Raw genomic sequence first — 17,401 nt, forward strand, 5'->3', positions numbered from 1 at the left:
AGGAAGGAGGACAAAAAATAAAAAAATTTTTAAAAAGGTGAAAACACTGGTGTGTATGCTATGAACCCATTTATGCATTTATATAAAAGAATATATTCATATATAAAGACATTTAAAAATAGAATAAAAAATGCAGATCCATGGCCCCTACTGTAAAGCCAAATCTCAGGGATAGGTGATATGGAGAGGTGCATCATTAACAAATATTCCAAGTGATTCTGTAACAACGAAATCTGTAAATCTTTGCATTAAGTGCTAATATCATTAGCTGTAAACACAGCTTCGTTGGAATGCCGGTTCAGCTGATCTTCATTGTCTTGGAACATAGTAGATGCATAATAAATAGCTGCTGATTATTTGAGTCATTTGGAGGACAGGTGGAGGGAGTGAGGGCCAAAGTGGTGGGAGAAGTCGATCAGCTGGGCAAGGTCAGGCTCAGGAGCCATGAGGAAAAACACATAAGAACAATGGACTGGGCTCCCTTGGCATTTTCAAACATTCAACAGTATTTGTTAGGCACTATATACATGCAGGGCACTTTTCTCTATCTTATTTCATTCAATTCTAAAATAACCCTTTACAAACTCAGAGAGGTGACGCGCGTAGCACAAGTAGTATCAAAATTGGGATTTGAACCCCATGCATATTTTGAGCACTCAGCTGTAAACTAGACTCCGGGCAGCTGCTGAGGATAGGAGGGCAAGCACAATAGATGGTTTGCTCTTTTTCATGTCCACAATCTTGCAGCTTGGCCATGATCGTTCCAGTCTGTTGTCACTTATTAGTTGACAGTCCTAGTCGGCTGCCTAGAAGCAGCTTCTTTGTCATATATCCCAACCTGGATCCCGCCAAAGTGAGATTACAGCAAATGTGCTTTTTTGTCTATCGTCACTAGCTAGGGTTTTCACAGTGGGGAGAAACTATTTCCCAGATGATTTTGAATAGTGCAAGAAGACCAAGAAGACTAACTCTAGTTCCTTCCAATTCTTAGGCACCTATCAAGTGAAAATAATTCTGGCCTTTTATAGCTTTATCTGCTAAGTGTTTTGCTGTTAGAGCAAAAGGAAGGTGAGAGCGGGGGAAAGACATGCCCCCTCATTAAGTTCAAGGGTGGGGCAACGAATGGTACAAATAAATTCCACACACATACTCATTTTTTGGTAATTTCTGGTGTTGGGCAGTGGATAGGTAAAATCAGAAGTGTATATTTTGCGCCTGAATGCTTGAACGAAAACAAAACCGGCATCTTTTTGTCATCCACTAACATTAATTTAAGGGCCTTGATCTTTGGACCTGTGCTACCCCGCGATCATTTCTGGAGAAGTAGCCATTTTGCAGATTCTGGAGAACGGTACCAAGGGTCGGACCCTGGTACTGAATCTCTCTTTCCCAAACGTCTGCGGAGCCAGTCCGGATCGGTAGCACCACGGCTGGTCTCCGTGACTTAGCAACAACCTAGAGTCGGAAAAAACCGGAAGACGGGAGGCAGGGATTCCCAGGTGGAATCAGGGGTGTGCGAAATTCATTAGTGAGGACAAGGCCCCACCGGGCGTTATCTGTGGTTACAGGTGCGGAGCTTCTCTAGGTCTCCGCGCCTCTGAGCCCAGTTAAGCTGCCACTCTTTCCCCAGGTGTGCAGCCTGCGTCCCAAGCTGCCTCCCCAACCTGGGGAAGTGGTCTCAGTGTACGTCTTCCTTGCCTACAAAGTGCCACCTCTCCCGTAAGTCATGCTCGGCCACACGGCGCCGATTTTAAATCGATAACACAACCAAATCCAGCAGACGCTCCGCTCATCCAAATGCGCTTAGCACAGAACACCTCCGCGCTTCTTCCACCGTTCCCAGCTTCCTCCGCCCCTAGTTCCTACTCGGTCGTACTTAAAGTCCGGAGTACTGGAATGCGGCCCGGAGGAACGGGATGGCGAACTAAGAGCGGCGCCAGCGTCCGGCAGCCCGTCGCACCGGGCATGCTCAGTGGCACGGCCGGCTGGGTGGCCTCGCGAGTTGCACCCGGATCTGCTCGGCGGCTGCGGCGGCGACGTGAGCGCGCAGGGGGGCGGCGGCCTCGCCTCCTCTCTCTCTCTGCGCCTGGGTCGGGTGGGTGACGCCGAGCGCGAGATGTCGGATTTTGATAGTAACCCGTTTGCAGACCCGGATCTCAACAACCCTTTCAAGGTGAGCGTCGTCCCCAGCATCTCCCGCCACCGTGACGCGTCGTTGTTTGTTTAAACCGACAAGTTCCTTCGCGCCCGCCACTCGGCCCCCTTCAGCCCCTTAAGACAGGGGCTCGGGGCCGCCGCACCCCTCTGGGGGGTCGCGCTCCGGCCCACGCGTCGCTCGTTTTGGGGTCGGAGTGGAACCTACCAAGCTCCCCATACGGCCGGCCCTCCCCGCGTCCCCGACTGGAGAGGGTCGTGCCCTGGCTCGGGAGTGAGGGTTCCCGGGGCTTCGGGGTTCCCGGCCCGCCTCTCGGGAGCGGGGAGAGTGAGAGCCTAGAGCAGGTGGAGTTGTCACCTGTCAGGTAAGTGTGGCTGGCCGGGCAGGGGCGGGGGCCGGGACGCGGCGGAGGGGGGCTCACCCTCGGGAGGGGTTGTTATGGGGACCCGAGGCGGCGCTGAGAGGAGCTGCGTGGGTGATGGCAGAGATGTGGAGGAGAGGTGAGGGCACCGAGTACGCTGCCATTAAAAATAAAAGGTTTTTGTTTTTATTTTTTAAACTTGTGTTGCGCTCAGGTGCCACCAGCGGCGCTGCCATCCCTCCTCTCCACCATTTGTCTGAGGTTGAGGGTACTGATATCAAAGCGTAAGTTAAATATAAATAAACACACCTGGAAACAATAGTGCACGTGGACGATCATCTTCCTTCCTAACCGCTCTTAGTAAGGTAAACGACGGGATATTTTCCAAGCTCCTTGTGCGTCAGCTGTTCTCTGGGCTGTATGAGGATACCATTTCCCACATGAGCTTCTTTCTTTCTTGGAGTCTACCTTTTGGATCCCAGCTTCGAGAGGGCTTGGCATAGAAACCGGCAAAGGAAGACGACTAAGGTGTTCATTATCTGCGCCTAAATTAATGCAACGTCTATATAAATATCTTAAAAAGTACCACTCCAGTTTTCATAATGAGTGCTGTTGTTTAGCACGTGTAATTTGTTTTTATTGCTCGAAGTTGGTTAATTTCTCCTGGTTATGTACAATAGTAACTTTAATTTGTGGTCATACAAGGGTCACTTCTGGCTTGTTGAGTTTACATCTCTTCTTTTACTCCTGGTTTTATCTCTTATTAAGAATTCTAGAAAAGGAAAAACATCCCTTTTCTGATTGTTCGCCTGTTAATTTCATGGAGGATTACCTTAACTAAATAATTCTGATTATTATTGACAGCTTGACTCACTGTAGAAATGTAGAATAGACTCAGTCAATTATTCCTTTGCCTCTAATATCACTTAAGAAAATTCTCTACACCTGGCCTGAAACTTTTAGGTTTTTAAAGATGATATGGTTATACTTTGAGTAGAATTTTTTCCCCCCAGAATACTAAATACTAATTTAGTATTCCATCATCCCATGTTGTGGAAAATCGGATTATTCTTAAATCATAAACATTCTAAAGAGACATCTCATAACTTGCCAAACGGGTATTATTTTAGAATATTTCGAGGTATAACATTAAGAACCTGTTAGCTCTTCCTAATTCAAATCATTGATGTTGTTTATTCAGCATCTGACAATTTGGCTGTCTTCTGTCATTCCATTTCCTGGCTTAATTTACGTAGCTAGTTCTCTTGTTAGGGCAAGACATTGTCGGCTTCTTAGCCCAGACCGCTTTTGTGTGACATGTAATGTTGCCATGACACTCTCCTCTTCTGCTGTACAGAAGGTTGCTGTAATAATTCTAAACCCAAAAGTAGCTTTAAATATTCATTGTGACATAAAATTATAAACTTTTTTGTTCTTTATAAGTGGGTGCATTCAGAGGACAGTGATTATTTAGGTTCATAAAATGCCTCAAAGGATGGATAATTTAGGCCTAAAGAAGACTTGGTTGTACACCTTTCTGTTTATGATCTTTCCCTGTTTTCAGTGACTGTCAGAGCATTGTGTATCTGACCTTTTATTTTTCTACTTAAATTCAGCTGCCCTTCCTCCTCTCAAAGTAAAGCTTTACATTTATAGCATATTCTTTATTCTTTCTACTGTTGGTTTCCTTCTATGTAAATGTGATTTTTGAAATAACATTTCTGGTTCTCTCTACGTACATATAAAAAGTTCTCAGGTGCATCTTTGTGTTACTTTATCGTCATCTTTCTTTTCAAATCTGTTCTTATTTTCAATATTTGAAATATTTCAGTATTCAAAATTAAATTTCATATTTTCAAAATATATATTTCACATTTGGCAACCATCCTAATTTCTTCTTGATTAAAAACTTTGATTTCTATTGCTAACTTGCTAACTTGCCCATTGTCTTACATCGAGGTGTAGGTAGTGCAGAATTGGCATTGGAATTTATATCACCTGATTCCTGGTCAATTGCTGATGGCACTATATATTCTCTCTGTTTGCATTTCTTTCACCAAAATTCTTGTTTTGTGTTTGGAGCTTGGACTTGAGGCTCTCATGTAGTATTTAAAAGTTTTGGCTCAAGAGTTAAAAAAACAAACAACAAAAACCCAAAACTGCATTTAATCTTGGCTTTGTCACTGACCAGCTGTGAAACCTTGGAAAGTTACTTAGCCTCTCTATACCTTTAGTTTACTAATATGTAGAATAGAATAATATCAATAGTACCTTCTCCATAGGATTGTTAGTAGGATTAGGTGAACATACATTTAGTGTGTTATCAGTGCTCAATGCATGGTGCCTTTAATTAGATAATAATAGGTGGTATTAATAGGAATTCAAGGAACTGTATTTAATTATAGTTGACGATATTATTCTTAGCTTATTAATTTGGTGAAGTTCATGTTACCTTTGAATCTTCTAGAGTGCTAATAGCTGTTTGGCGGATCATAGTTGAGGAATCAAGGCTAAAAATAATTAAGTGGTTTGCCCTAGGTCACCCTACTAAGAGTAGACCCAGGTTGCCTGAATCCTAGTGCTTTGTCACTTCACATGCTTCCTCCCTGATAAAAGAACTCTATATTAAAATTGAGCAACTGTCCATTTTATTTTGGCCTCAAACATTAATTCTACTGTATTGAAATAATCTATTTTAAATGGCGTACAATTCAGTGTTCTTTTTATCTTTTAGTTGCAGTAATATCAGTGGTATCCTAAGAGTTTAGTTGAAGTTGAAAATTGAAAACTTTGTTTTAAAAAGAAACCCATGGGCTTCCCTCGTGGTGCAGTGGCTAAGAATCCGCCTGCCAATGCAGGGGACACGGGTTCGAGCCCTGGTCTGGGAAGATCCCACATGCCGTGGAGCAGCTAAGTCTGTGCACCACAACTACTGAGCCTGTGCTCTAGAGCCCGCAAGCCACAACTACTGAAGCCCGCAAGCCTAGGGTCCGTGCTCTGCAACAAGAGAAGCCACCGCAATGAGAAGCCCGCGCACCACAACGAAGAGTGGCCCCCGCTCGCCGCAACTAGAGAAAACCCGCACGCAGCAATGAAGACCCAACGTAGCCAAAAAAAAAGACCCATAATTCAAGGATGTTACCCATTTTGTTTTCATCTACAATTAAGTGGATGCCACTCTTCCCTTAGCCATTTAAAATTTTAAGACTGGAGATTGGATAGCAACAGGAAAGGATTTTTTCTTTATCTTTCAGCATTAATCTGGAATATAGCGGTAGTAATTTATGGTCTATGGTATTTTATGTTCATGTGAACTGCATGAGTTCCCACTCTCTTTTCCTCAGGTCGATATTTTAAAAAAGAGTCCATTGAGCTGCTGATTATATTTCATCAAATTAAAATGCATCATTATTTACCTCTGTTTCAGTTATCTATTGCTGTGTAACAAATACATGCAAAATCCGCAGATATGGAGGCCGACTGCGTTACACCAGTTTATATAAGGGACTTGAGCATCTGAGGATTTTGGTATCCAAGGGGGCTCCTGGAACCAATACCCTACTTTTAGCAAGGGACGATTGACTGTAATCCCAAAATGTAGTGGCTTGAAACAAAAATTATTTGCTCAGTATTTTGTTATTTGAGCTACATTTAGCTGGACCGTTTGTTTTTAAATGTTATTGTCTAGAGTCACTCATGTGGCTTCAATCATCCGGCAGCTTGACTAGAGTGGGATGGTTAAAATGTCCTCGCTCAAGTACCTGGCAGTTACCTGGGGCTGTCAGTGGAGGCAGTGATTGGTGCTCTTTCATGTGGCCTTTCCTAGGAATAGCCTGGGCTTTTTATGTGGTGGTAGCAGTGTTCCAAGAGGACAAGAGTGAAAGCCACAAGGCTTCTTGAGTCAGTTCACTTCTGCTACATTCTTTTAGTCGAAACAAGCCGCAAAACCAGCCGAGATTCAGAAAAGGAGTGGGAGGATTAGACTTCACATCTTGATGAAAGGAACTCTGTCCTTCTTGATATAGACCTAGGAACTGAAAAGATAAACCCAGTGTAAAATGGTGAGACAGGTACAGGATAACCTCAATAGAACTCCCATCAAATGGAGGAGGAGTGGGAGGCATGTATCAGTCTCTGGTACAAATAGCAGGTCTGAAATCCAGCCTGGCTCATTAGTCAGGGTGTCCTGCTTTGGGGGCAATGAGAGTTCTTTGATTAGGGCCCAGTTCTACTACCTTGGAAGTCTTTTTCTAATCTTATTTTCTTCTGCTTTTGGCTCTACCCTCTGAGAAGTCCTTCTTTTCTGTAAATTACCCCAGTTTGTAACTGAGTAGTATTTTCATTCTGCTTCCTTCCCATTGAAAATTGGGAGTCCAGAAACTTCTTTTCAATTTGAAATGTCTCTGTTTCTTTTAGTCCAGGCTGGTACAACTCTCTTAACAATTTGTTAATCTTATCTGGGTTCAAACTACCACTTAAAACACATCTGTAATTCTTTTTGAGATAGTCTTCTTTATTTAGGGTATAGTGTCAGGGTGCTATGGATCAACCTCTTAAGATATGTGAAAACCTTTTGTCTAGATTGAGTATCTCCTACAGCAGTGTAAGCTCCCAGGCAGGTACAATGGGAGACTGCTAGTGTGGGTGGGGTACCTCTCACAAATGCTAAATGACAAAACTAGTGTTTGAGCATGTTTTATTTTGGTCCTTGGCTTTAACAATAATTGTAACAGAAATGATGGTGAGTGAAAATTTTGACTATAAACTGTTCTTTTGCTGATGTTGCCACCCACCCCCCCCACCAGAAAGGTTTTTTTGGAGTGCACTTAATATTTACTGGTGTTGAATGCAGATCCAGGAAACTTACTGGATATTTTCTTAATATGAATCACAGTGTTATGTATTTTCTGAAAATATATATTGGATTAATGAAGTTAGTGACCAGTTCTTAAAAATGAATCTACAGTATTGTGTTCTTGTCCATCCAGTGAATGTTGTCTTCAGTTCCAAGTGCGTATTTAAAGACTGGTTTGCACAAGATAGGTTGTTCCCAAGAAGAAAACAGAATGACCATGGGTCTGGAATCAAGTCCTAGGAAAATTAAGTTTACTCAATGGGTTTAGTCTACAGAAGGCTAAAGGGAAGTTTGAGATATACAGATGCTTGAAGGGTTTTTAGTTGGTTGAATGAATAAATTTGTTCTTGCTTCAGGAAAAAAAGGCTATTTGGCAGAGTTTATATGAAAATAGATTTTGTCCTAACATAAAGATTTAAAAAAATCTATTAGAATAGCCTGACAATGCTCTTTTGGTATGGAGTTCCCCAGCACTTGAAGGAATTCAAACAGAATTTCAATGACCTATCACAGGTGCTAAGGCAGAGATTTGTGTCTCAAGTTTTTTTTCTACTTTAAAATTCTCTAATTGTTACATTTTTGTACCCTTATAGACCATTTTGTGAATGCATAAATTCTCTCATGTTTTAATCTACTGGATATTGGAATTGAGTCTGATCATCTCAGAGAAGAGGGTTTATGTTCTAGGATGCTATTCTCTGAGCCCCAGCATCTACTGAGGGAGCAGCCTGAAGTGATTACTTACACATAGGCGATCATGTCCTTTACCGTGTGATGCTTGCCATGCTGGTCTTAGCTGACTGATCTTATCAAGCAGAAGCCAGTCTTTGAGCTGATCAGGAGCAGATACGATTGCTTGGTCCAAGAACTTGGCCCCAAAAAGAACAGTGATAGTTAACTGAGCTATCTTTCTCAGGAACGTGAACTGAGAGCACAGAGAAAAAGTCAGGTAGTTGTAGTGGGAATAACCACGGAAAGACATGAGGAAAGAGTCAAATTATCTACCATGCATATCATGAAGCACTGGAGTAGGAATCGTCTGACCAGGGCTTCTGAGGTCATTTTATAGAATTCCAGTCCCTTATTCGAGCTGCTCTTGAACTACAAGCGATCTTGCCATGTTTTGAAGAATTCCAGCCTCTGTGAAACCTGGCATCTGTCTTTCTGTGTGCAGAGTCTGTTTCTTTCAACCAGAATTGCCTAAAGGTAAATGCAAAGCAATATCTTCTTGCCCAAATAGCAATAGAATCAAACCTGTAGGGACTTCCCTGGTGGCGCAATGGTTAAGAATCTGCCTGCCAATGCTGGGGATACGGGTTCGATTTGTGGTTGGGGAAGATCCCACATGCCGCGGAGCAACTATGTCCATGCACCACAACTACTGAGCCTGCGCTCTAGAGCCCACGAGCCACAACTACTGAAGCCCGCGCACCTAGAGCCCATGCTCCACAACAAGAGAAGCCACCACACTGAGAAGCCTGTGCAACAAAGAGTAGCTCCCGCTCGCCACAACTAGAGAAAGCTGTGTGTAGCAATGAAGACCCATTGCAGCCAAAAAAAAAAAAAAAAAAAGAATCAAACCTGTATTTAGGGACTTCCCTGGTGGTGCAGTGGTTAAGAATCCACCTGCCAATGCAGGGGACACGAGTTTGACCCCTGGTCTGGGAAGATCCCACATGCCACAGTGCAACTAAGTCCGGGCGCTACAACTACTGAGCCTGTGCTCTAGAGCCTGCAAGCCACAACTACTGAGCCCACGTGCCACAACTACTGAAGTCTGCATGCCTAGAGCCCTTGCTTCACATCAAAGACAAGCCACCACGAGAAGCCTGTGCACCGCAACGAAGAGTAGCCCCTGCTCACTGCAACTAGAGAAGGCCCGCGCGCAGCAATGAAGACCCAACGCAGCCAAAAATAAATCACAAGAAGGAAATTTCCCAGCTTTTAATAGGTATGGGCGTAAAAGACGATGTGGAGATTGGTTGGATTTGACTTTGTACCAAGTGTCTTCCCTGTGCAAGAAATGCCACAAGAAATCCTTGTAAGTGTGTATGCAGATAGCAATCTCAATAACCTCCTTCTCCCTGGCGTTTGGCATGGGGTGCTTATAAGAATTAGTAATGCCAGTTCATCAGTTGATGGACATTTGGGTTGTTTCCACCTTTTGACTATTATGAATAATGGTGCTGTAAACTTCTGTATACAAGTTTTTGTTTGAACACTTGTTTTAATTTCTGTTGGGTATATACCTAGGAGTAGAATCTCTGGGTCTTCTGGTAACAATGTTGAATCATTTGAGGAACTGCCAGGCAGTTTTCCAAAGTGGCTGCACCATTTTATATTCCTACAAGCAGTGTATGAGGGTTCTGCTTTCTCTACATCCTAGTCAACATTTGTTGTTACCTGTTAATAATTCTAGCCATCCTAGTGAGTGTGAAGTATCTAATTTTGGTTTTGATTTGCATTCCCCTGATGACTGTATGATGTTGAACATTTTATGTGTTTATTGGCCATTTGTATATCATCTTTGGAGAAATGTCTATTCAGATCCTTTGCTCATTTTAAAATTGGGTTATTTGTCTTTTTATTATTGAGTTGTAAGTGATTTTTAAAATATATTTTGGATATAAGTCCTTTATCCAGATATACGATTTACAAATATTTGCTCCCATTTTGTCAATTACTTTTTTACTTTCTTGTTAATGTCCTTTGAAGCACAAAAGTTCTAAATTCTGATTAAGTTCAAATTATCTATATTTAGTGGCTTTTGTTTTGATATTGTAACCAAGAATCCTTTGCCAAACCTGAGGTAATGAACATTTATCCCTGTGTTTTCTTCCAAGAGCTTTATAGTTTTAGCTCTTACATTTAGCTTTATGATTCATTTTGAGTTAATTTTTGTATAGGGTGTGAAGTAAGGTCGAACTTCATTCTTCTGAATGTGGATGTCCAGTTGTTCCAACACCATTTGTTGAACAGACTGTTCTTTCTCCTTTGAATGATCTTGGCACCCTCGTTGAAAAAGCTCTATTCTTAATCTGTGTTCTTGCAAAAGAAATGAAATATTTTAGTTAAAAAAGCCCTTCGTAGTTCACGCAAAATGGCTCCCAAATGCCTGCTGACGTCCCTAGAGTATGTATATTAGCTTTCCCAGCTTCCCAAATTGCCAGAGCTAGTGTTGCAACTCCTTCTAATCTCTGCTTGTTTCAAAACTTAAAAAAAAAAAAAAGTGTAATAGTGGGTTTTATACTTGTTTTTAGAATGTAATTCTAAATACATCAATATTACCACCTTGATACTTTTCCTTTTCTTTAAAAGAAACACTTCCATTTAATTTACAGAGTAGAGATGAATTACTGATTTTTTTTTGCATATCAGTAGAACTGTTGGAACCTCTTAAAAGAATAAAGCAAGAAATAAGTGTATATTATAAAGTGTAGTGTATATTATAAAGTGTAGTGCATTTTGAGTATTGGTGATATCAAACTAGGAAGAAAGGATTTGTGATAGGTATGCATTATAATTCTAAATTGATTGTTAATAGAAGAAAAATAAATCAGACATTTGAATGCAAGTGATTTAGTATATGTAGGTATTAAAGATTTTTTCTTATCAAACACAGCCAAAACACTGCATATCATAGAAAAAACAATATGTACACAACAAATACTGGATGTTTCCACGTGGTTCAAGAGAAATAAGCGAAGTCAGAGTTGTGTATATGCTACTGGCAGTCATGTTATCTGTGGGAACCCTCCAGTGGTGGTTAGAATTCTCATATAGTGATGTGGAATATATGTGGAAGGCGGTAGGTGATAGGAGAAAAGCATCAAGAATATGGGCCAGTCACGGCAGGGGCTGGTGTACTAGTATAATTTTACTACCATCTAGCAATTTTCCCGAAGCTGTTGATGCTTCTTTTGGGTTGATTTAGCCAGTCTTGTGGTTTTATTTATGGCCTAGCATACCTAATTTTTGGCATCTCAAATAGTCATAAATTTTAGTGAATTGCTTACAAGTAAGTGGCATATTATAAAGATGTAAATTAATGTATTCTCTAAGCTTCAAAGAAGTGTTACATGCTTTTTCTACTTGATTAAAAAAATTTTATGGAAATGTTTATATTTGAATCTCAGGGGAACTTAACCACCATTTAGAGTTGAGTCCATAAGAAAATATTCTGTGAGCTATATATATTGCAGACAAACATTTCTGTGTTCTTAACCTGGTGCTGGGGGCTTAGAGGAAGAAGTTAATGAAGTTTACAGAGGTGGCCCAGGGGAGTTGGTAAAAGGGTGGCTTTGGAACCAGGCAGCCTAGATTTGCTTGTCCTCCTCCTAGCTAGGTGACCTTAGGCAAATTGCTTAATTTTTCTGTCTTCAGTATTTATTTTTTAATTTTTTTACGTTTCTTATAATTCCAGAAGTTTAGCTTTTGAATTAAGACAAAGATGAGAAGCTCTTAAAATAACAGATAAAGGAAATAAATTATGGTGCAAGATTATCTTTGGTTGCAACATGTGATTATTTATTCTTCTCGTTTATTTTATCCCTAAATTGCTTATGTTTCCTAAGGCAGACTCTAGTTTTTATTAACTTTTAAACTTTGGGTATTAAGAGAAATAGCAACAAAAACAAAACATAGAAATTACTGGTTGTCTTACAAAGTGTGGGAATTTTAGAAGCTATTATATATTACCTTTGAATTGAGGGTAATAATAGAGCTCATTTTATTTTTATGACAAATCACCTTTTGATGTAAACTTTGTTTAAATGTTGGAAAGTTGTACACTTGGTTGTTTAATGTTGATGATTTTTGAAAAGGATATCTAGTGTTCTTTTTATTATATTTGAGTCTAATATTTTTTAAAGTTGTGATTATGATTACTTTTTGACATCATGGGAAGCTAGCAGGAGATGAATCTCTGGTGTCACAGTTGGAACTCTGAACATTTTCTCCCCATGGATATATTGTTGTAGATTTGGATTTGGTGGTATGATTTTAAGTACTGGTCTGAAGAGCTTAACCACTAAGTTAACAAGAGTAGGTCATTTAGCCAGAAATCATTTCATAAGAAAATTATCTGGGGGCTTGCCTGGTGGTGCAGTGGTTAATAATCTGCCTGTCAGTGCAGGGGACACGGGTTCGAGCCTTGGTCTGGGAAGATCCCACATGTCGTGGAGCAACTAAGCCCATATGCCACAACTACTGAGCCTGTGCTCTGGAGCCCACGAGCCACAACCACTAAAGCCCACGCCTAGAGCCCATGCAACAAGAGAAGCCACTGCAATGAGAAGCCTGCGCACTGTGATGAAAAGTAGCCCCCGCTCTCTGCAACTAGAGAAAGCCCGTGCACAGCAATGAAGACCCAACGCAGCCAAAAATAAATAAATAAATAAATTAAAAAAAAAAAGATGTTCTGTAATACATATATTTAATCTGAGGTGGAAAAACTCCATTTAAAAGTTGACTGCCGCAGCTCATGCAGCTCAATATCAAAAAAACAAACAACCCAGTCCAAAAATGGGCAGAAGACTTAAATAGACATTTCTCCAAAATGTATTGCTAACAAACACATGAAAGGATGCTCAACATCACTAATCGTTAGAGAAATGCAAATCAAAACTACAATGAGGTATCACCTCACACCGGTCAGAATGGCTACCAGCAAAAAATCTACAAACAATAAATGCTGGAGAGGGTGTGGAGAAAAGGGAACCCTCTTGCACAACAGTATGGAGGTTTCTTAAAAAACTACAAATAGAACTACCATATGACCCAGCAATCTCACTACTGGGCATATACCCTGAGAAAACCATAATTCAAAAAGAGTCTGTACCACAATATTCACTGCAGCTCTATTTACAGTAACCAGGACATGGAAGCAAGCTAAGTGTCCATCAACAGATGAATGGATAAAGATGTGGCACATATATACAATGGAATATTACTCAGCCATAAAAAGAAACGAAATTGAGTTATTTGTAGTGAGGTGGATGGACCTAGAGTCTGTCATACAGAGTGAAGTAAGTCAGAAAGAAAAACATACTGTATGCTAATGCATATATGTGGAATCTGAAAAAAAAAATGGTTCTGAAGAACCTAGGGGCAGGACAGGAATAAAGATGCAGATGTAGAGAATGGACTTGAGGAAACGGGGAAGGGTAAGGGTAAGCTGGGATGAAGTGAGAGTGGCATGGACATATATACACTACCAAATGTAAAATAGCTAGTGTGAAGCCCCACATAGCACAGGGAGATTAGCTCGGTGCTTTGTGTCCACCTAGAGGGGTTGGATAGGGAGGGTGGGAGGGAGAGGCAAGAGGGAGGAGATATGGGGACATATGTATATGTATAGCTGATTCACTTTGTTATACAGCAGAAACTAACACACCGTTGTAAAGCAAATATACTCCAATAAAGATGTTAAAAAATAAAAGTTAACTGCCTATAATATGACCAAAATACTAAGACTTTAAAAAATTTTTTCACAGGTCTTTGCTTGCCACATTTAGCGATAATTGCTTTGCTATTTCAGTATTTAATATGAATGACAGAAAACTCATTAATCTTGGTGGAGAACCACTATGTATGATAAAACAAACTTTTTGTTGCAAAAATCTCTTGAGAGTTTATTGGAAATAAGGGATGTCCTCCCATCCTTAGGATATCAGTTCAGTGGCTCATTCATTAGTGGTCATTTGAGCTTGGCAGTCAGTTGAACAGACATATGACCAATATTTTCCTGTTCTTTGTGATCAGCCTTTTTCTTTTTATGTCTGTGCATTAGTATTGGGGCACCTAGCTCTTTTAGCTACCCAATTTCTCAAATTTCAGAAGAAATTTTCATGATTCCATATAATAGAATGCTAAAATAAAGTATCCAGTTTGTAAGTATTCAAACTCTGGTGTCAGTGTAGTCTCTGTTTGCCAATCCCCCTACCCCATCCCTTTTTACTTAACTAATGAGCGTTTCTCTATTTAATGAGGGCAGTGAGTGATTTGGTACTTAGATTTTGAAGACATGTGGATTTATAGCTGGTTGGCAACATTTCTTCTAAGAAATGTTACATCTGATTATCTTTTTGATTATCTTTTTAAAACACAACTCTGAGATATAATTCATATACCATACAGTTTACCAATTTAACAGGTACAGTTTAGTGATTTTTAGTTGTGCAGTCATTACTACTATCAATTTTTGAATATTTTCATCACCCCAAAAAGAAACCCCATACCCTTTAGCAGCCATTCCCCATTTCCCTCCCAACTTCTTCAGCACTAGGCAGCCACTAATATTCTTTCTGGACATTTCATACATATGGAATCATACAGTATGTAGTCTTTATGACTGGTAGCTTTCATATAACATCATGTGTTTAAGGTTCATCCATATTATAGCATGTATCAGGACTTCATTTCTTTTTATTGTCAAATTATAATTCCATTGCATGGGTATACTACATTTTATTTGTACATTTGTCAGTTGATATAAATTTGGGTTGTTTCCAACTTTTGGTTGTTAGGAATCATGCTGCTATGAATATCTGTACAAGTTTTTTACAAGTGGACGTATGGACATATACCTAGGAGTGGAATTGCTAGGTCATTTGGTAATTGCCAAAGTATTTTCCAAAATGGCTGTACCATTTTACGTTCTTACCAGGAGAGTGTAAGGATTCTAGTTTTTTGACATCCTTGCCAATACTATCTTTTTTATTATAGCTATTCTAGTAGTGTGAAGTGGTATCTCATTATGGTTTTGATTTGCATTTCCCTGATAGCTAGTGATGCTGAGTGTCTTTTCATGTGCTTAGTGGCCATTTGTACATTTTCTTTAGAGAAATGTCTATTCAGATCCTTTGCCCATTTAAAAATTGTTGTCTTTTTATTACTGAGATAACATTTTTTTATATATATTCTAGGTCACTTATCAAATATATGTGAAAATTTTCTCCAGTTTTGTAGGTTGTCTTTTTACTTTCTTGATGGTGTACTTTATAGCAGGAAAGTTTTAATTTTTTTTTTTTTTTTTTTTTTTTTTTGCGGTACGCGGGCCTCTCACTGTTGTGGCCTCTCCCATTGCGGAGCATAGGCTCTGGACGCACAGGCTCAGCGGCCATGGCTCACGGGCCTAGCCGCTCCGTGGCATGTGGGATCTTCCCGGACTGGGGCACAAACCCGTGTCCCCTGCATCGGCAGGTGGACTCTCAACCACTGTGCCACCAGGGAAGCCCCTTAAATTTTGATGAAGTCCAATTATCTGGTTTTTTTCTTTTGCTTGTGCTTTTGGTGTTATATCTAAGAAGACATTGTCTAACCCAAGGTCATGAAGATTTACTCCTGTGTTTTCTTCTAAGAGTTTTATAATTTTAGTGCATATATTTTGGGCTTTGATTCATTTTGAGTTAATTTTTGTATATGGTCAGTGGTGTCAGTTCTCTATTTAAAGTTACTTAACTTTAAAAATCTTTCTTAAGGATTTATTATAGATGTAGGACACTTTGATACTATCTTAATGTTCAGTTCTTTACCCTGTTGGTTTAAGAAGTCATTTGTTCAGGTTTCTAGCCACTGCTCTATCTTTAGACATAGTGTCTTCTTTTGTCTGGCTTTCATGTAGTTCATGTAGCTCAGAAATGGTGCCACATAATAAATATGCAATTTGGAATTGTAGGACCCCTTTACTTTAGTGATATCTCACGGCATTTGCTAATTCTTTTGCCAGTGGACTATTTTCTGTTATTTTGGTTAGATGGTTAATGTGGATCCAGTGGCATAATTTGAAAAACAAGCGAAGCATATTCTCAGTCTTTATCACCATTATATTTAAACTGTAGTATTTGCCAGTTTGATAAGGTCTTTATAGTTACTTAAAGTTTTTGTGTAATTGCTGTGATCGTATTAGAGATTAAACAGTTTCAAATTCAGTTGTCTTCAAGAGGTTATTATCATTGAAGATGGAACAAGAGTAGATTATTTATTTAGCCAAAAATTTATGGAGCACTGAAAGTGAATCAGACACTGTGATAATCACTAGGAATACAGAGATGAAGAGTCCCTGATGTTAAGGATCCACACTTGAGTTGGGAGACATAATGTGCGATTAAGTGCTTTGAAGGAGAAAGAAGAATTGGTCAGTATTGTAGCCTCAGTTCCCCTGAATGCAGAGTCTGAGGCAGAAAGCTTAGGTGTTGTTATAGTTTGCCTCCTTCATTTTATAGGTGGGAAAATTCAGACACAGAGGTTAATGGTTCCAAATTTAGTCAGGAATTACAGAACTTGGACGAAAACTATTCCATGAATGGCTTTAATAAGGATAGAGGATTTCTTAAAGCAACTGCTCAGAGTGCTGTTGGCAATATAAAATAGAACATATATATACACAATATAATATAGAATAGAAAGCACCAGATCTCTTAATTTCATTTTGACTGTGGGCTAAGAAACTAGAGTTTCTTGCTTTCTATATTATTTAAGTCCCTTCCATAGATCATTAATTATCTGGATGAAATTTTCACCAAATTATATTATGTTCAGAAATTATGTTTTGTTTCCAAAGAATTCTTTCTTTAGAATGTAGAGGGGCTAGATAGTGAAATAATTTTTTTTTTGGCACTTAATGCTGGTGTTAACATGGACAAAAATTGCAATTTAAGGTGTGGTTTGTTAACTTTTAAATTACACTTATGAGGTAAATCTGCTTGGGTGTGTTTGCTTCAGTTGTTTCTAATTTACTAAGGAGAGCTCTGGTGCATAAAAAGTTAGTTTTGAGTCTCTTTCAGGTTTGAGTTAAGATTGTCATGACTTGCAGTGACAATGAATATTAATTTTTCAACATCATGATTTATTGAATAATTCCTAGTGATTATTAAGCACTCCTTATAATGAGTTATAGAAGTTTTGCTAAATGTTGTTTTAGAGTCTTGCCGAGATTTTTAATGGCTTCTTGTAGTAGTTACCCCTCCCCCCTTGAAATTCTTTTAAATTCATATGATTACAATAGCTTTGAGAAGTATAGAGTAGGAAA

At 39.6% G+C, this 17,401-nt stretch overlaps 1 protein-coding gene across 4 annotated transcripts in view; it reads left to right on the forward strand.

The window, feature by feature from the left end:
* Window positions 1-1,984: 1,984 nt before the first annotated feature.
* SCAMP1 (secretory carrier membrane protein 1) overlaps window positions 1,985-17,401 on the forward strand; it is a 113,043-nt gene continuing 97,626 nt past the window's right edge. For 2 of the 4 annotated variants that reach the window (XM_007129835.3, XM_055086628.1), the window contains exon 1: window positions 1,985-2,173. In XM_007129835.3, coding sequence (XP_007129897.1) covers window positions 2,117-2,173 — 57 coding nt within the window. In that variant the 5' untranslated portion in view covers window positions 1,985-2,116. Of the gene's footprint in view, window positions 2,174-2,444; window positions 2,520-2,730; window positions 2,801-17,401 lie in introns of those variants that run through there. The other 2 variants (XM_028493001.2, XM_055086629.1) reach the window with 2 other exon arrangements.

The sequence above is a fragment of the Physeter macrocephalus genome, chromosome 8 (genome assembly GCF_002837175.3).
Source record: "Physeter macrocephalus isolate SW-GA chromosome 8, ASM283717v5, whole genome shotgun sequence".
Classification (NCBI taxonomy): domain Eukaryota; kingdom Metazoa; phylum Chordata; class Mammalia; order Artiodactyla; family Physeteridae; genus Physeter; species Physeter macrocephalus.